Here is a 20,284-nt window from a genome sequence, read left to right as displayed (position 1 = left end):
CATGTAACCACACCGAGGAACACTGTTACCAGAGTCCTCCACCAAAGGCCTGACTCTGGGGGTGCCCAATAAATGAGGTCCAGACACTTGCCCCAAGAAAAGAAATGAAAAAGGTATTGGTGGAAGGTAAAAAATATAAAACAGTGGCTGGGGTGGGAGCTCAGCGGTAGAGCGCTTGCCTAGCATGTGTGAGGCACTGGGTTCGATCCTCAGCACCACATGTAGATAAAATAAAGATCCATTGACAACTAAAAAAAAAATTAAATAAAAAAAATAAAGCAGAAAAAGAAGGAGAATCAACCTGGCCTCCGTGGGAAGCAAGTAGCTCAGCATCTCAGCCCTGTCTTAGGGCTTCTGACGTGAGACTTAGCTTCACACAGAGGAAGAATTGGGGCAGGGAACAAGGGGTTTGCGTAATTAAACAGTTTTAGTCAAACTGCTTCCTGGTTGATCTTTATCCCAGTTCTGGTTCTGCAAGGTTGTTCCAGAAAAGTCCTTATCACTTGAATGGGAATCTCCATTTGCCTCACAGGATATTTATCTATCCACCATGTAATCCTGGGAGGGGGCGATTTGGATCCTGGGAGATCACTGACTGATCTGCTTAGGGGTGCAGGGCAGTCTGGTGATGGGGTGATCTACCTGCAAGGCTCTGCTGTTCCTGGGAGGTGTCCGGCAGTGACTGGAGACTTCTAGGCTCTATTCTAGGGGTCTGGAAACAGGATATTATAAAAATCTAGCAATTCATTGTCCCTGAAGATCTTGAAAAATACCTTAGTTATTCCTATCTTGCTGTTTCCATCCTTGAAGGCGGGGACTAAGAGCTTTAGATGAATACTCCTTAAATGATCAACATGTCTATGTGCAGAGTTGAGCAGCGATTGGGCCCAAAGTTTAAGGTAACAAAGGAAACAGACAAAACGAAGGCACAGATGCCACACTCTTCTCCTGCTCTCAGTGACCCACTGGGTGCCTGCCAGGCCAAGTGAAGACTCAGTGCTTTTGAGAAAAGCAGGCTCTAAATCCCTGTTCTAATACCATGCTGCAGCTACAAAGAATACAAATAAACCTACTTTATAGGCTAGATTCCTCTGGTATATTACTGAGTGAAAAAACTCAAGATGCACAACATTGTCATGCGCACACCGTGACACATTCGCTTCTCTCCACCATGTCAGAGTTTACTGAATAACAACACGTTCACAGGCTACACCACTTTCACTGGTGGCAGTTCATGGATTACTTGTGGGTCACCTGATAGTCATAAGCCAGATTCTTTTATTCCAATCTTCACTACTAATATCGGTAGCACTTAAGTCACACATCACACAAAACACACACACACACACACACACACACACACACACACACGTGTTACAGAAAGGCTAAGGGTTAAGGTAGCCACTGGGCTCAGGGGCCCAAGCTGAGAACAAAGGCAGGGAGAAGCTATGATGGCAGAAGTCACAGAAGGTGGCCAGAGAAGATGAGGAAATAGCCCAAGGACTTTGTTCAGAGTGCAGAGCTGTCAAAGCGCAGGAACTTATTCTAGGCCAAGGTCCAGAAGGGTGGCAATTTCAGAGAGTCAGCTTGGAGTGGGCCACTCGTGGTTGTCACAGGCAGGAGAAACCGCAGTCAGCTGAAGCCTGATGGCATAGGAAACCAGAGGCTCATCACTGTGCCCATTTTCCTGGGCAAAGCCCATGACAAGTAACCAGGTGACAGGGTCAGTGTGCCACCGCATCCAGTCTCAGGGTGCTTCTGCTTTTGTGGGCCTCAGGTGAGGGGCTGCTTCATTTGGTGATCTGCTATGTTCCGTCTGCTCATGGGCCTGGGGTTCCCAAAATGAGTTTAATACCCCCATGGATCCATGTGCTTCTGATCAACTCAGTAACCCATTGATGGTCATTTTTATTAGCACGATAATTTTATTTATCAGTTTGTGCCTCACGACGGGGCTAGGCAGATGGTGGTTGTTTACTTGTGTAAATAAGATATAGAGTCATTCCGCTTTAGCACTTGAATTCAAAAAAATTCAAAAAGTCATGGCAGGCTACTGCTTAGGCACAGCCTGAAAGCCCCTACATCATGGAGCAGCTCAGAGCAGGGCACAGCCTGCTGTCCACAGACATGTGAAGAATAATACAATACTTGGCAAAGTCATCCCCCAAATAATACTCTTTGTTTTCTGTGGGTATATATCTGTGTATGTAAATGCAAAGAAACAGGCTTGAAAGGAGTAGAACATCACACTCAAAAAAACAAACTACAAAAAAGGTAATAGTGGATACATCTTGATAAAAGGGAATGGATTTGAGAGGAGGGTAGTCCAAAGTGACTTTAGCCTTACTGTTAATGTTTTCTGGTTTTCTATTTGGGTACCATTGATGCAATTTAATTTTTAAAAAGACAGAATGGAAGTGGAAATATGATTGAGAGTGTAGTGAACTATAAAATTATCCAAAAATAGTCACCGCCCCTCTCAGAAGAAGACTATGCTTCTCGGTCCCATCAGTGTGAGGCTTAACAGTGTGACTGCTCCAATTAGTGAAAGGCAAACAGAACTCTCCAGCCATGAAAGGTGAACAGAAGTGACAAGCTTCTTCTGAGACATTGAGAGAGACAGTGTGTGGTTTGCCATGTTATATTTCCCTCTGCCACAAGCCTGGAGATATTTCAGATACAGCCTGCTCCATTGGCCTGGTCCCAGGAAATAGACCTTTGCTGTCGTCAACCACTGGGACGGTGGGGCCATTTGTCATTGCAGCGCAGCTTGACCTCTACTAGCCTGTGCTAGCTCAGGGATAAGACAAGGGAGCAAGTGGTCCCTCTGGGAAAAAATGAAGGGAAATGTGGATTAGGCTTAGAAGGGCAGGGAGGTTCTTCATGGGGGTGAAGTGTTTCTGAGGCAGACACTGACAGGAAGCGGGAGCGGAGAATAGTTAGACAGATTTTGCTAATATTTCAACTTTAACCTAGACAATTGTCCTCAATTGTCTGTTGATCCAAGAAAGCAATTTGAGATGCAAAGCCACTGTCCTTTATCATATTGCACTAGCCCTGAGCTAACTGGCAGATCTTTCTAGGGAAGTCCTGGGGTCTTCCATCCTTGACTCTGGGCTTAGAGGTCGGTGGGTACCCTCTCTCCTGAGCAGAGTCAGCTGTGCACCTCAGCCGTACATTCAAAGAGGGGCCTAGAGCAACTGATTCTAAAGCAACTCAGACTTAGAGAGAGAGCCGCAGTCAAGAACGTAAAGGCTGCTCTGAGCCCGGAATCTGGGCAATAGCAAGAAAAGGAACCTTGTGCCCCCAGAACTCAGAGCTCCACTGGAAAAGCCCAGTGAGACTTCAGATGGTGCCCTTGGGCCTTCCCTGGGTATGGCCAACCAGGCCCCACTGTCACATAGTCCAGATTGGCCTAGACAGTCTGAACTCTAGCTAAGGAGGACATGAGAATCCTTGGTTTGCAGATTCACTCTTGCAAATGGCCACTAAAGATGGTCATCTCCAACTTTCCCAGTAGTGAACGTGAACACAGAGCCCCAAACCTACCTCTGCCTTGCACTATTTGATCCAGAGCAGGAAGGAGACAATCACTTATCCCTACCCAATATCACCTAAGGTAGCCACAGAGCCCTGGGGGGGGACACTCCAGCAGGAAGGAAGCAGGTCACAGTCCCTTGATGAAGTGGGTTATCACGTTGAGAATTCTTGCAGAGCATGGGAAGTGCAAACAGCCAAGGTCAAGGGTGTTGAGCACGCCATGAAAACCATCCTCCATGTGGTGCCACGTCACCCGCACCCCCAGGTCTTCCAGCCTCTTCTTGTACAGGAGCGAGTGGTCCCGGAGAAGATCATACTCGCAGCTCACGATGCAAGCCTCTGGGAGCTGAGACACCACATCATCTCCTGCGATCAGGGGTGAGCACGCCGGATGCAGAAGGACGTTTGTCTCCAAGAAAGCAGCTTCGTCCAAGGGCGCAGGGGCCACGGGGTGGTAGCCTCTCTTCTTAAACCTCTCTGGGATGTTTTCTGAGTCCAACCACTTTTTATACTTCTCCCAGACTTCTGGAGGCAAATGGGCACCTTTCTTCATGGTGCTTTGCCAGGAAGGGTTGATATCCAGGTAACAGCACAAACAGTAGAAGGCAAATGTCCAGGGGAGCAGAGGGACATTCTTGTTCTGCTGATAGGAAGGAGACTGGAAATCCAGGCCTTGGAGAGCCGCGTAGATCATAATTTGAGCGCGGATACGGGGGAGACTCCTACAGCTGGCAAAGGTTTGACAAATGATGGTGGCCACGCCCCCTCCCACACTGTCACCGCAGACCACAACCCGAGCGGGGTCTACCCCATAGGCATCCAGGGACTGCAGGAAGTGGACGGTGGCCACAATGCAGTCTCTGACCATCACCGGAAACTTATACTTGGGTGACTTGCGGTACCTGAAAAGAAATCAAGCAACACAGTTTATGCTCATCATCCCAGGAAAGCCCAAAGTAGCTGTGTCTATAGCATCTTTTAGCCCAAATTTGTCCTGTTAATGTCCCTTTCTGAAAGCTTGGCAGCTGGAGGTAAGTGTGAGGCTTAAACAATATGGTAGACAGAAAGCACTTGGTACCAAGCTCACAAGCTCAGGAGCCAGCAGCTGCCATTCCCAAGGGCTCACGGCCCTCCAGGGACCAGCGCCTCCACACGAGCCCTGCCACCCACCCACTGGACAACCTCTGGGTAGCCCAGCACTAGCCCATACTTCCACTCCTGCCTGGTACTGCTCCCCTGGCCCACAGCTGCCGCTGCCTCCTGTCTTATAATTCAGGCGTCTCCTGGCTCACTTGGGTTTTCATTGTAGTTCCTCCTTCCCCTCCCACAGGTTTGGGGGGAGACCAGGTAGACTTCAATCCCACCAAAGGCCAGCAGATCACAGGAGGAGTTCAAATCCGCTATGTCCACTTTAGACCGAGCCTGTCACACAGGGCCATCCACCTGGCACTCTTGGACTTCCCCGTTGTTCAAGAGATTCTGGAAATCTGGATTCTTGTCAGAAATGTCACCATTTTTTAAATGCTGGTCACAATTTTTTTTTTTTTTTTTTTTTTTTTTTACGCAAGAAACACTCTGCCAGCCATTTCCACTCCCATATCCTCATTCCAGGCTGCCTGGAATTGGGGCTGGGACAGAAGCTGATGTTCGGGTGGAGAGTTGCTGGAATATTCTCCTGATTATGTCTTGGTTTGGCACAGCCAGAACAGTAAGGCATAGAGAGCCCTCAGCCGAGCTATCACTTGGAGCTGAGGGCTATAGGGTGAGGCGTTTGTCCTGGTGTCTCTGTCTGTCCCTCTCTCTCATTTTTTATTCTCCTCAACTACCTTTGCCACAAGAGAGCTAGGACATGTGTCCCATGAGACACCTTGGCAGTCATATTTCTTCACCACGTGTGCATTTGAGTGAAAGCCACAGGAAAAGCCTGGGGAGATGACTGGACGGCAGGACGGGAGGCCCAGGGAGGGGCTGGCCCATGTCCCCGCTGCCAGGTGTGTGCCACTCCCTTAGAGACTCCAGGTTGTGTGAGCTAGGAGGGGAGTGGGTTTTGATTGTTTGCTCATTTGTTAATTTCCCCTCCCTTCCTTGGGGGTCCTTTCCCAGGGAGCACTTGGGAATGGATGTGGCAGTGTTGGGGTCGTCTGGGAGACGACGCAGGCACCGCGGCTGGTGTTTCGCAGGGGAGGTCTTACCTGTTTGGAATGTTCCAGGTTCTTCTCTCAAAGAAGAGCTCCTCCACCAAAGTGTGCCCCCTGGGGAAGCCCCACCCCTGATCTGCCCCGAAAAGGCCACTTCCCACCAGCTTCCAGAAGGTGGGCTGCAGCTGGACCCCATCTCCACAGCGAGGAGGGCTGCAGGCATGGGAAGGCGGTCCTGACCTCCGCCCCTCCGTCTGGCGCTCTCTCTTCCCCTCTCCTCCTCGTTGGCTCCCCACCGCCCCAGCCCCACCCCTGGACTTCCCCACTCTCCCCCCATTCCACCTGCCCTCACCACCCCCCATCCTCCCCTTCACTCACCCAACTGCCACAACCACCGAGCCACTGTCCTTGGACAAACGCAGGCACACCCAATGGTGGGTCTCTGGAAGACAAAAGGTTTGTCACATTCACTGGGAAGACGAGCTTTGCCGGGGTAGGCGCTATGTTTTGCAAATTTGCTTCCAGTTCTGGAGTAGCCTTCCTCCCCACTTCCTCACTGCTCCTCCTCCTCCTCTGGACGACTATCTCCAGAATGGCCAGACCTGGTCCCTCCAACCATTCCTGAAAAAAAACGTCTGAGAAGCTGTTTTGGTCATAGGGCACAGAAGTTTAGGGTGTGATCTAGGGATTCCCCCAAACCAGAGTTCAAAACCCAATTTGGACTCCTTTTTCCTTTTTAGCTTGAGCTAAAATACTACCCAGAGAGTTGCTTGAGTTCTCTGAGGCTTGATTTCCCCATCTGTAAAATGGGAACAATGATACTATCTAGCTTCCAAAAGAGTCCAAGGACTTCAGTGAGATATTGCACATGCAGGGTTTCCACAGTACCCATGACCTAAATGTTCTTATTAATAAATACTGTTGTTATCATTCATAATACAAACCAAACCTAAGCCCCCATTGACTGAACCCCTTATTCTCAAAGGCCACCGTGAGAGGTCTAGCATCCCACAGATTATGAAGCCCAGCTGAAATCAAATAAAGGCATCCTTTGTCTGATTTACAGGGCAGGAATTAAGATAATAAAACTGTCTCCACTTTCCTCTTATTAGTTTTCCTTAAATCTTTGATCTTCCTGTTTCCATACCAGAATTTGTGTCAGACAATACCTCATGGGAAACAAAATGATGTGTTTTACTTGTTTTCATTCAAAATATTCTTCCTTCCAACTAAATGCAGGTGGCAGTTGTATAGCGCGAGCTACATAACACAGACAGCTACTCCAGAATGGTTCATTTTCTGTGGTATGAATTTCATCTCAAAAAATGCTTTCGCTTTGATAAGTATATACAGTGGGCCTTCCATATAGGATCTTATGCCTCCACAGAGCCAACCAACACTGGATCGAAAAGACTAAGTAAAAAAATGTGTCCAAGCCAGGCACAGTAGTGCACACTTGTCATCCCAGCAACTCAGCAGGCTGAGGCAGGAGGGTTACAAATTTGAGGCCAGCCTGGGGCAACTTAGTTAGACCCTGTCTCAAAACAAAATACAAAGGGCTGAAGATGGAACTCAGTGGTAGGGATAAAACATCCCCGGATTCAATGCCTAGTACCACCTATAGATAGACCAATATATAAATATAAATATACATATATATAAATAAATATACTTAAAACATTTATTTTTTTAAATGTACCCATACTGAACATATACAAGCTTTTTTCTTGTTATTTCCTAAATAATAGTATGACATCTATTCACCTAGCACTGACATTGTATTAGGTTTTAAAAGTAACATAGAGATCATTTAAAGTAGGATATGAGTAGTTTACATGAGTATCTGTAGATCTTGGGATCAATGAAGATTCTTAGAGACAACCCCCATGGATACCTAAGGAAGATGATGTGCACATACATTGGCTGTGTGTATATATATGTGTGTGTATATATATATATATATATATATATATATATATGCATACGCACATAGATACACACGATTTTTAAAATATTTTCAACATGTGGTTAAATCTTGAATGCATGTGTGCCTGTGCATGTGTGCACACTTATTTCCAGAAGAGGTCAATGCATTCCACTCCTTTACTTCCTAAATGGTCTAATGTTCCTAAACTGTCCTAGTGTCCCGGGTCACAACAGTGGACTGTAATCTCAGAAGATGACCCTCCTTTGGCGCTCCCTTAGCAGGTTGCCAATCCTTTGGGAGCTCTGGGGAAGATCTCTTACTCAAGCTCCCCAGGACAACTCCACCGCCATGATAGAAGACAACACCAGGCCTTGGGGTGCAGGAGGGCGCCTTGGGCTGGTACAGTTTCACAGGGATTGTTCCAAAGCGGAGGTCTTTGACCGTGACCTCCGGATCCTTCTTCAGTGGCTGCAGATCGTGCACAAAACTGACAAATTGGGGTAAAGAACAGATCCTCAATTTCTCAAAAACTGCACCCTGTTGGAGAGAAGAGGAAAAGGTGGGTAGAAAAGGTGTTCTGCATGGGCCATCTCGCATGCCCCCTGCAGTCTGGCTGCCACACCTGCTCTCTGCAGGTGGTGAGAAAAGGCTCCGGAAAGAGGAGTCTGGGCCCTGCTGGGCCCCTTCAATATCCCCATCACATCTGCAGTAAAATGTATGCCCACCCAGTCCCCTATGGCCCCACGCCAGCCAGCCTCTCTCAACCCACTGTCCCCAGACACCTTGCCCTTGGAAGCCAGATTTAAAGATGGGTAGTTTGTGTAGCTAGGTATCGAGTAAGATAAAGAAAAATGGAGACCATTATCAAGAATGGAGTTCAGGAAACCAGAATAGCACCTGGGGAAATTGAAATGTTAATGTCCCCAAGGGCTCAGAACCCATCCTAAGGAACTGTTAATGAAGTAGCTCCCCAGCAAACAGGGAGGTGCTAATCAAACCACCCCAGGCCCTTCCTGCCCAGCTCACTCTTCCCTGGCCCATCAGTCCACCTATCTCCCACCTTTTTGGCCTTCCCACCTGCATTCTATCACTTCAGGACAGAGGGAAATAAAGGACAGGAGTGTGGGAGGACTAAAAGAAGACCTTAGCTAGAAAAAAGGGAAGACCTCCCCCTTCCACGGATTCTACCTTTCAGGTCCCCTTCTTCCTCTGGGGGGAAGCCTTTTCTGCTGTCCTTTAATAAATCCTTCCACTTTCCACTGTACCCTTGCCTCGGCATGCTTCTCTGGTGTTATACTTCAGCATTCGGGGAAGCAAGGACTGTCACCGATAAACAGCAGTAACAGACTGAAGGTCCCACCGAGATCTACACTGAGGTAAGCTCCTCTCCATGCGCCCCACATCTGTCTGAGGTGCATCTTTCTGTATTTCTTTCTAGAGGATGATGTGGACACAATTAGTGCAGCCGCCACTCTTCAAGACTCGGGTGAGAGGTTTCTCAGCCTAGGCAGCTCACAATCACCGATTCAATACGGAGCAGGCATGCTGGGCTCTGCCAAAGCCACTTCCTACTTTTCTGTCTGGGCCAGGAAAGCAATTGGCGTGAGTAAACAATGTCCCTAATCCTTAGATGCATGGAGGTAGAGGAAAGAGTTTGGGAACAACTGCGGAATTCCAGTCTGGGCTACACTCAGACGTATATATACGTAAAGTTCCTTTCTCTTGAACCCCCTCCTGACAGCCCTAAGGGGTATCTAGGGTGATCGGTAGAGGAATGGCACTGAGGGAAATCCCCAATTACATTTGCCTCCACGTGGGCTTACACAACACTCCCAACCCTGCATCCATTCCCTGCTGGATGCTCCTCTTACTTTGCCGGTCAGAAGCACTAGCAATTCAGATTGTAGGACTGAGAAAGACACGGGATAATTAGTAGAATGGTGCCCAGGTTCCCCTCGTGCACATAGGTAACTTTCACTAGCTGTTTTAAAATTTCCCATTTCAATGCCTAAAAATGTGCTGTGTTCTCTTTGAGCTGCCAGAGGGAGGCATTTTAAAATCAACCCTCCCAAGAGTCCCTCTGATAGAAAGTGCTCTACGCCTTACAACCGGTAGGTAGCCCTCCCCCTCAGGAGATTCCTTTAGTCCACAGGGCAAAAAGGCAAACAAGAGCGGGCGATTCTCTTTTGCTGTGGGTTTTTAGTGGCAGGGAGGAAAGCAGTAAGGCCCTTAAGTCTGAATCCTCCCGGGGTCTGTGGCACAGGGCAAACTGGGACCCTAGCACTTTGCCAAAGGGGACCAGAAACACCCTTGGCAAAGCAAGGTGACAGACGGGTTTTCTGGTCTGTAAGGAAGCTCAAGCTTAGGGAGACGTCCCTAATGAGAACACTTTTCTCCGGCGCAGGCTCCTGAGTCCTGTTTTTTCTCTTCTCACTCAGATGGGAGCTTCTCTCTCCCATATGTAGGTACACCACTTACCTGCATATGGAAAAACTGGGATAAGTTTGACCCACAGACGCTCAAGAAAAAGTGCCTCATTTTCTTCTGCCGCCAGGCCTGGCCTCAATACAAACTCCCTGGTGGAGAATCCTGGCCACCAGAGGGAAGTATCAATTTTAATACAATTTTACAGCTTGATAAATTTTACAAAAGGGAAGGGAAATGCTGTGAGATGCCATACGTCTAGGTTTTCTTTGCCCTAAGGGAAAATCCCAAATTATCCCAGCAATGTAAAGTAGACTTAGCTATGATATCTGCCATGAAGAGAGAAAATCTTAAAGAATCACCTACAGTGGAGAAAGAATCAGGAGGACGCACAAAGTCTCCATCCCCGGTTGATGTGCAGCAGCGGCCCTCCTGTCCCCCATGTCCTGGCCTCTCTGCATCTGCCCCAATAGTCAGATCAAATATATTACCCCTCCAGGAGATGCCAGGAGGAGAATTTGGACCAATCAAAGTACATACCCCCTTCTCCCTTCAAGACCTAAGACAGATATAAACAGACTGAGGGAAATTTTCAGAAGATTCAGATAAATACATTAAGCAATTTCAAAACTTAGGCCAGGTATTTGACCTCACCTGGAAAGATATTGTGCTGTTACTCAACCAGACTTCTCCAATGAGGAGGAAGCAGCCCTAAGAGCACTGAACAGTTTGGGGATGACCTACACCTTGCTCAGGCCCCAGCAGCACAGACTGGGAGCAAACCCAATTATCCATCTGGAGCACGGCAGTTCCCAGAAAGGATCCTGACTGGTACCCAAATGATGAACAGGATGCTTGGAAAATTAGACAAAAAGCAAAAGCCCTTTAACTATTCTAAGGTTTCAGAAATTATTCAGGGCCCCCAGGAAAGCCCTGCTATTTTCACAGAGAAACTCAGGGAGGCAATGAGAAAACACACCACCGCGGATCCTGAATCCACAGAGGGCCACCTACTTTTAAAGGACAAATGTATTACTCAATCAGACATTCAGGGGAAGTTACAAAAATTGGCTTATGGCCCTGATCAATCTTTAGATAACATCCTCCGACTTGCTACTTCCGTTTTTTATAATAGATCAAGAGGAAAGGAAGGAAAAAGAGCTCAGAGACAGAAAAAGGACTGAAGCGCTGGTATGGGCTCTTAGAGGAGCAAGCTCCCAGGGTGAAAAAGGAGGAAGACGAAGTGCTCCTCAATCCACAAAGGGGACTTGTTTCCATGGCGGAGAGGAAGGACATTTCAAACGGGATTGCCCAATAGCCAAGAGACCACCCCAAAAGCCCTGCCCTAAATGTCAAGGCAATCACTGGAAGAGTGACTGTCCTCAGGGGCGTGGGTCCTTGAAGCCAGACTCCTCCACACAGGCCTGACGGGACCAGGCTCAACTCTGGCTCCTGTAACTCCTGTCACCACACGTGAGCCCCGGGTATGCTTCTCCCTAGGGAGCCAAGAGGCCAACTTCCCCTTAGACACTGGTGCCAGTTATTCTGTGCTCACCTCTTACCCCAGACCTCTTTCCTCTAATGTTACAACAGTGCAAGGAGTGTCTGGACGGCCGATCACCAGAGAGTTTACTTCCCCACTGAGTTGTGAGTGGGACGGGGTGATGTTTTCTCATGCATTTCTGATTGTCCCGTAATGTCCTACCCCTTTATTGGGAAGAGACTTACTTTCAAAACTTCAGACATCCATTACAGTGAATTGGGGACTGCGAGGACCATTATGTTTGCCTTTATTAGAATGTGACATAAACCCTGAAGTGTGGGCTACTGAAGGCAAAAATTGGACTGGCAAAAAGTGCAGTTCCAATCAAAATAGTCTTAAAATATCCTTCTGTCTTTCCACCTCAGAGACAATATCTCCTATGCCCAGAGGCAAAAAAAAAAAGGGGGGCTTATTGAAGATCATTCAGAACCTCAAAAGACAGAAACTTTTAGTGCCCTGCAACACATGTAACACACCCATTTTAGGAATACAAAAACCCAATGGGGAATGGCGACTAGTTCAGGACCTGAGAATAATGAATGAAGCAGTTGTTCCTCTCCACCCTATGGTTCCTAATCCATATACTCTGTTATCTGAGATTCCAGTAGCTGCTGCTGGGTTTACTGTGTTAGATTTAAAGGATGCCTTTTTCTGATATACCCTTAGACTCCCAGTCACAATATCTGTTTGTCTTTGAGGAACCAGATAGCAGATCTCAATTAACCTGGATAGTATTGCCCCAAGGATTCAGAGATAGCCCTCATCTGTTCGGCCAAGCCCTAGCTAAGGACTTGACAGAATTCAGAGATAAAACATCTCTGACTGTCCTGCGATATGTAGACAACACACTTTTGTGTGCCTCCACTCAAAAGAAATGTCAGGAAGCCACTAAAGGACTTTTAACCTTCATAGCTGATAAGGGTTATAAAGTCTCAAAGAAAAAAGTGCAATTGTGCCAAAAACAAGTTCAATATTTAGGATTACGGCTGTCTCCAGGACCCTGCAAACTAGAACCAGAAAGAATAACCCCTATAGGACAATATCATCTACTACAAACTATAAGGCAACTTAGAGGCTTCCTAGGGATAACTGGATACTGTAGGCCTTGGATCCCTGGATATGGGGAATTAGTTAAGCCTCTTTTACAGCCTCCTCAGAGAGACACTACGCCAAGGAACAACTTTCCTGATATGGGAACCAGAACAGATTAATGCCTTTAAGGCATTAAAAGCCCTACTCCAAGCCCCTGCCCTCAGCTTACCCACTGAACAAAAATTCAACCAACTTGCCACCGAGAGAAGAGGAATAGCCCTGGGAGTGGTCACACAAAAGAAGGGACCTACTCAACAGCCAGTAGCTTATCTCAGCAAGGAGCTTGATCTAGTGTCTTGAGGATGGCCTCACTGTTTGAGAGTAGTAGCAGCAGCAGCCTTACTATTCCCCGAGGCAATTAAAATCACCTGGGAAGAGACCTTTCTATACCTCCCATGATTGCTCAGGGATTTTAAATACAAAAGGAGAACTATGGCTCTCAGACAATCGCCTTCTAAAATATCAGACCTTACTTTTAGATGAACCTGTTACTCAAATAAAGATTTGCTCTAATTTAAACCCAGCCACCTTCCTCCCAGAAAACTTAGAAGGAAATCCTGAACATGACTGCCAACAAGCTCCTGGTTCTCTGGCACTTCCTGCTGGTGGAAAACATTGTTAGTCTCTGGCATTGGCATCACACTCGTTGGCATATTCCTAGGCTGTGGCATTTATTGTGGCATTAATCTAGTCCCAGTACTAACAACTTCTTGCTTCTCTTATAGACCACCATCACTCAAAAGGCCCTCCAGCCTGTTACTTCTCAATCGGACTTCTACCATGGACCACTCCATAGACCTGATTTCTAAAAAGGGAACTCCAAAACTGTGCACTTCACACCGTCCCCTTCCAGCTTGAAGAAGCCAGAATGAAGAAGTCAGATCGGTCGTCCGTCCCCTTTCTTTACAGCAGTAAGGCGTTCTTAAAATTAGAGGGGGGGAATGAAGCCAGATTTAAAGGTAGGTAGTTCATGTAGTTAGGTAAATCAGGTCTAACATCGAGAAAGATTGTGGAGAATGGAGTCCAGGAAACCAGAACAACACCTGGGGAAATGTTAATGTCCCCAAGGCCCAGATCCCATCCTAAAGAACTGTTAATGAAGCGGCTCCCAGCAAACAGGGAGGCGCTAATCAAACCACTCCAGGATCTTCCTGCCAGATCACTTCTCCAGGCCCCATCCCTCCACCTATCTCCCAACAGAAAAGGCTTCTGGACCCCCTCACTAGTTCTCTGCCTGGAACGCCGCCTTCCCTCATCACTCCTGCTCTGCCTCAGCTGGACATGCCGTCTCCTTCAGGAAGAACTTCCCAGGCCTCCCATGCAGCCATTTCTAACTGTTGTGATGATGTTCAGTTAAAAGGGGGAAGAAGGAATTCTTATCTTTTGATCACATCTACTGGGATATTTTTGAATAAATTAATATGATGTCCTAGATTTTCTTAAGAAATCAGGAATGAAGGGAGAAACGTGAAAAGATGAAATAAGATTGACAAGGATGTCAATGCTGGGACGGGTCCACGGAGCGTCTTTACTATCCCACCTCCTTTGGGATGTGTCTAGAAATGCACAAAATAAAGCATGAACACATAAACCGGCTCCCCCTGGGGACTCCTTCCCCATAGCCCCTAGCCCTATTCAGTGCCACAACCATGTGGTCCTTGGTGAGGCCTGTGGACCATGTTTGAATATATAAAATACATGGAATTATCGAGGCAGGCAGGTCACTAATACATGTTTCCTTATGGACACACTGAGTAGCAAGGCCAGCAAGCTGTCAGACACTGCCCTGGTGTCAAGGAACACAGAGACTGCAGGACAAACTCCTTTGGGTGACAAAGTTCCAGCCCTGCTCACCAGCTGGGGTTTGTGGCCTTCCTTCTTATTGGGAGGCTACATTGCAATTCAAGATTAGGTGTTGAGAGCCACAGCCAAAGGGGCCCCAGCAAACTTCCAGCTGCCGGCTGATGATTGGCTCACAGCGGCCCCAGCAACATCTAGCTGATTGGCTCCTCTGCGGTGATGCTCATTGGGCTATTTCCCTGCCCTTTCAGACCACAGAGCTGCTCATTGGAGGACTTCTTTGGCTCCGCCCACGTAACCCAGCCAATCGGCCTCAAGAGCAGGAGGATTGTGGGAGGTGGGGAGGCTGGGGTGGGGGTGAGAGGCTTGTGGGAAGCCAGTGGAGGCAGTTGGGCTCTGAGGGTTTTTTCCTGAGGAGCTGTTTTGTTTGGCTTGTGTGGTTCTAAAAATAAAGTTCGTTTCTTTTGACAAGTGGCTCCTGAATTGTGCCCAGCCAGACTGCAGCAATTAGGAGGTGATTTGGACCCTATCTCTTTGCATTCTGTCCCCCTGGGGGCTCAGGGAGCCCCAGTGGGTAAGTCCCTGTGTGACTTCCTCCTAGCACCGGGTTCTGGGGATGCTGTTTTTTTGTGCTGTGTCTCCTTGTTTGGTTGCCCCGACTACTGTGAGACTCCAAGCTCCCTGGGTTCACAGAGACCCTGCCTAGGAATCCATCTTTCATCCATCATTGAACCCAAGTCTGGAGCCAGGACACACAACAGTTGTACAGCATGTCTTTGTACAATAAATAGTGACAATGGCTCACATTTATGGAGGGCTCACTTTATGTCTGGTGTTGCAATAAGGCCAGCAGATGGCTCGCCTCATGGGACCCATGCCATGGGGTGGGGCTGCTATTTCACCCCGTTTTGAGGATGAGGAAATTCAGTCAGCATAATTGGGAAGCTGGATGACAGACTGAGAGTCAAGGCTGGGGACACCAAGGCACCCAGGTGTGGCATCTCAAAAAAGCAGGCCCGGGAGGTAAGAAGATTCCATCTCGGGTTTCTTATGAGAAGAGCCATTCACAGTGACTTCTTATCGTGTAAGAAATTGAACAACAGATTTCTATATTCAATTCTGTCAACTCTCTGGCAAAGAACTGCAAATTTCCACCAGCAACTTCTGCATGATTCTCACGGGGGTCTATTTGAATGTGTTTAACAAATCACTTATACTGGAGATGAGGAGCCCCTGCGTGCATTGTTGGGAGGTGGTGGGACCCTTGGGGCTGGGGCCTGGGAGAGGTCTATGGGCCAGTGGGGTGAGCCTCTGAAGGGGATGGTGAGACCCCAGCCCCGTCCTCTTCCCTCTGGCTTCTTGGCCATGAGGTGAGCAGTTGCTTTGCACCATGGGCCCCCTGCCAGGATGTGCTGCCGGGTCACAGGCCCAAGGCAGTGAGGCCAACCAACCATGACCTGAATTCCCAAAACTGTGAGACCAAATAAACTTTTTTTTTTAATATAGCTTGATTATCTCAGGTATTTCATTAGAGTAAGGAAGAACGGACTCACACCCTGAGAAAGCAACTCATTGTTTGGATTGTGTGGCTCTTAGCCCAGTCCGACTCAGCTTCCCGGGCTGAGAACCAGCGAACAGGAATAATTCAGGTTTGAGAATGAGCCATCAGCTTCAACGGCAGGCCACACGATGCCAGTGTTAATTCACTTTGAAGCTTCTGATATGTGATTTTCCCCAACTCCCTCAACCCTTAGAAAAGGGAACAAATGAAGAGCAAGACTCACCCATGTCACCAACAGCTGGAAAAGACAACTGAGGAGCCTCAGTTTCACAGGGTGGCCGGTACCTGCAGGGATGTCTGCCGTGTAAAAATGGCTGCAGACTGCCCACAGCACAACCCCCAGAGAGAACACGCAGGCAGCTGCAAGGAGGATCAGTGCCAGGAAGACCATGTTGTGTCCACCGAGGAGAAGGCCACACGAAACCCTGCTCAGCTTAGACCATTAGGACATGGTTTGGGGCTGGGAGACATCCTCACTTATACACCACCGGCTTCTCTCCCCGCCTCTCTGTCTCCTGCAAACATTGGCACAGCCCAGGTGAGTCACAGACTCAGGTGAGGATGTGGTTCTAGGTCAGGGCCCACACAGAGGAGAAAGTGGCTCGCACCACCTGATCTGGCTGGGAAAGATTGCGGCTGAGTTCCAGCTTTATGGCTTGGCACTGCTCGTAGAAGTGGCTTGAATATGCCTCCAAGTCACACGGACATCCCCCCTCTTCTCCAGACCTCATCTCCCACCCCCACATCCCCCGTTCCACTCTGGCCACACATGCTCTCTCCTTTGCCTGCTAAAGAGGCCTCCGGGCATTTGCACTTGCTGTGCTAAGGAAACATTTCCCCCAGATAGCAGCCAGGCTCCATGCCTCCCACCCTCCAGGTCGCTGCTCAAATGTCACCTTTTCAATGAGGCCATCGCCACCCCCACCCCCACTTCTTTCTTCTCTATGGGCATTTGTTATGATCTGAGATACCCCATGCTTCATGTGTCTGTTAATGTCTCTAAAATGTAACCTCTGAGAAGACTGGATTTTGAGTTTTTTGAACTGGTTCTTTTTTTTTTTTTTTTTTTTCAAGAGGCTGGATCTGGGTTTGGTTCCTCACAGAAGCTGAGCCGGTGCTGTTGAAAAAGGGGAGGAGTAGACAGGCTTTGTCCCCTTCATCGTAAAACAGGAAAAAGATGAGCTTACCTGACTCTCCAGGCCGGGTCAGTGGTAAATGTCACCACTCATGGTCTTCTCTAGCCAGGTACCATGTCAGCCTTAGCCACCATGGCATCTGCCATGCCCCCACCCCATGGTGGTAGAGCCGTGGCTCCTCATGGGGACACTTTCCCTCCCAGGAGTAACCTGGCACCGTCTGAAAGCATTTGGGTGAGAGGTGGCTAGTGGTGCTGGCATCTGGTGGAGAGACGCTGGGGACGTTGCTAAACAGCCTATAGGGCGCAGGACAGCCCCACAACCAAGAGGCGTCTGGTCCAACATGTCAGGGCAGCCAAGGCTAAGAAACCCTCAGCCAGGAACACTCGGGTTCAAATCCTGACTCTGCCAAATGCTGGCCATCTGACTGTGAGCAAGCTACGGACACTCTCTAAGCCTGTTTCCAAATCCATAGAATGGATAGGAGCAGTCCCTCCCCAGGGGGTTGGTGGGTGCACCAAAGACACGAGTGTGTCTCCACAGGTGGCAACGGGCACCACCAAGACCTGTCTGCATATTCCCAATGCCCTGTTCCCCTGTGGGCACACAGGAAGGCCAGGGGCTGGCCCTGGCTGCATCCGGGTGGGATCACCGGGTGCGTTCTGGCCAGTGAGGTGTGTGTAAAACTGCAGTGGCCCAGGCAGTCCTTGCTGCCTCTATCTCTGGGAGGGAAGGGCTTCCGAGGACTGAGCCTCATGACGGCTCATCCCCCTGCCGGGTTTGGAGGGGGCTGTCAGGGAGAGTGAAGCAGACTTGGCACCCTCACCCCAAAGACCCTTGCCATAATTAAGCTTCTCCTCTCGGCAGATCCGCAGGTTGTCTGCAGGAGGCGCTGTGGTGTGAAGCATCCTCTCTCTTCTAAATGCCAGGTTTGCACAAAAACGTGATAAAATTAGAGTCTGCAAGCTGCTTGTGCGAAAAGATATTACCTCTGTTTTCTTGGTTAAAAACTTGTGAGACCTGTGTCTGGTCTACAGGATGGAAGGAAAAGCCCTCGTCATGTGAACTTCCCAGCCCCCACCCCACTGGGTATGAAGTTCAAAAATTTCCCCAAATCTCTGTCCAGAGAACGTTTCAGGCACAAGCCACACTCTGGATCTGCCTGCTGCCGCCAATAGACCTGCCTCCTGAAAATTCCTCAGGAGTCCAGCTTCTTCTGTCATACTTCAAGAGGACCCTCCAGGGGAGACCCTGCCAACATGGTGTATTAAGCTACAGAGATGTGGCTGTTGGTCACAGCAGCCAGCCTCACGGGGTATTACTGCCCAAGTGACCCTGCTCAAGGTCTTCTGCCACCCCAAGTCTAACTTTAGTCTAACTCGGCCTTGCTCTTCCTTTGTCTTTTTTGCTTTTCTCCTCTGAGCACCCAGTACGGGATTTTCTCCCAGGAAAGCTGCTGATTCAGACGCTTGGGCTGTCCCTCCTGACCACTGTCTGAGAGGAGGAACAAGGACCCACCAAGAACCCGGACCAGAAGTCAGGCACCTGGAGCCTTGGCAGCCTCTGCCCGCCAACTAGACGGTGATGGTGGCGATGTCCTCGCCCTCTGTCTCATCTCCAAGATGAAGCGAAGGCCCCTGCTCTCTGCCCAGGCTGTGCTGAGTCCCTTGAGTGTATGCAGGTGTGAGAGTGCATTCTGTAGCTCTGGGGTCGCCTCAACCTCCGTTTGGAATAAAGGGTTGATTTGCTGATGCCAAAAGCAGTGTCACTCTGGACACAGTTTCCGGTTCTCTGCCTCCTTCCAGCTCCTCACTGTAGTCTGTCCCTACACCTGCCTTATATAAACTCCCTCCTGAGGTCCACCTCCCTGGGGGACAGCTGGGGACAACCTCACTCTTCCAACCTCCATGGCCCAGGGCCTTTGTCGATATATTGTGGCAGCCTCCTCTCGGTCACAGGGTGACGCCACAGAATTCAGCCTGCTCACTGTGAACCCACCAATCAGAACTCTCCATGGAAAGTGCATGAGTAACACCCTAGGCTCCAGGACCCAGGTCCCCCCCCAAGTCCCACCAGCTGGCTGGTGGCTCCCTCTTCCTATTGGCCCTGCCAGGCATGCTGCTCTCTGTTCCCTGGGACCGGTAATACTCCACTTCTATTGCTTTGTGTTTTGTGGAGTCACCTCCTTTATGTCTCACCTGGCTGTCACACCTGAGCCTAGCTCTCCCCCTGACCCGGGCTCTCCTCGAAAGTGGCCATCATGGTAAGAATAGCCTGGACGGAGGCCAGAAAAGGACCACAGGGGCATCTGCCAGTATCAACAAGCTTCCTACAAGACGCACCTGGCCACAGGTGAGACAGCCATTAGGCTGTGCACCAAGGTTATGAAATGATGCTGTATGTCCACACCTATCAGGGAAGGGCTAGAGTCTATTCTCACACTCCCGAGAAAGACCTCAGGCCAGGTAACAGGAAGAGCCACAACACTTGTTCAGTACCTCCCCCTCATCAACCCATTAGGAAGCTCCTTTTCTTAGGGTAATTTCATGGCTAAGGAATCTGAGCCTCAGTGAAGTGGAACAGCTTTCCTAACCTTAGAGAATTCCTAAGTGGAGATTAGGGGGGACCTCCTATCTGGGGATGGCTCTCCACAGGTCCCTTATTTTATGCAATTTCAAAATTCCAGTTAACAAAGAAAATTCTGGAAACATGCCCTGCTCACCCGTCCACCATCCAGCCCCAACGGGAAGCTGGACCGGGCAGGAGCCAATCTAAGCCGGAACTCACTCCTGGCGCAACAGGCATCTGGGTCACAGGTCTGTGTGGGGCCTGAGAAGTGTTTTGTAATGACAGAAAAGAATAATCGATCAGCTATTCCGACATGTCGATTTTGAAAACATTTCTTTTTTAAATTATCCAGGAAATTCGTGCTTATCTTTACGAATCACCACCAATCCCACGTCTCTTCTCTCATGGTGTTTACTTTCGTGTCAGGTTTACACAGAGGCCGTTAGGAGTTTGGTGATCGACCAGCCCACGTGGTGATTCTGGGATGCGTGTCCCTTCTATCTAGTGCTTCGCCACGCCCAGGACCTCGGGGGTCTCCACCTTCACTGCATGCTC

The 20,284-nt window shown here is 48.9% G+C and overlaps 1 protein-coding gene and 1 long non-coding RNA gene across 2 annotated transcripts; one reads left to right on the top strand and one right to left on the bottom strand.

The window, feature by feature from the left end:
* Nucleotides 1-3,667: 3,667 nt before the first annotated feature.
* On the bottom strand, nucleotides 3,668-16,416 carry Aadacl3 (arylacetamide deacetylase like 3). Its single transcript, XM_005317479.4, has 4 exons — nucleotides 16,249-16,416; nucleotides 7,926-8,142; nucleotides 6,057-6,120; nucleotides 3,668-4,442 (listed from the first exon to the last, which is right to left on the bottom strand). Exons 1-4 carry the CDS (start codon nucleotides 16,414-16,416, stop codon nucleotides 3,668-3,670), a joined length of 1,224 nt encoding a protein of 407 aa, XP_005317536.2.
* Nucleotides 15,409-18,920, top strand: LOC144367694 (uncharacterized). Its single transcript, XR_013427218.1, has 2 exons — nucleotides 15,409-16,563; nucleotides 17,100-18,920. It is a non-coding gene; the product is annotated as an uncharacterized LOC144367694 (long non-coding RNA).
* The last annotated feature ends 1,364 nt before the right edge of the window (nucleotides 18,921-20,284 follow it).

Source organism: Ictidomys tridecemlineatus, chromosome 11 (genome assembly GCF_052094955.1).
Source record: "Ictidomys tridecemlineatus isolate mIctTri1 chromosome 11, mIctTri1.hap1, whole genome shotgun sequence".
Lineage (NCBI taxonomy): Eukaryota > Metazoa > Chordata > Mammalia > Rodentia > Sciuridae > Ictidomys > Ictidomys tridecemlineatus.
Note: the sequence above shows the minus strand (reverse complement) of the source record. Positions and strands in the feature narration are given on the sequence as shown.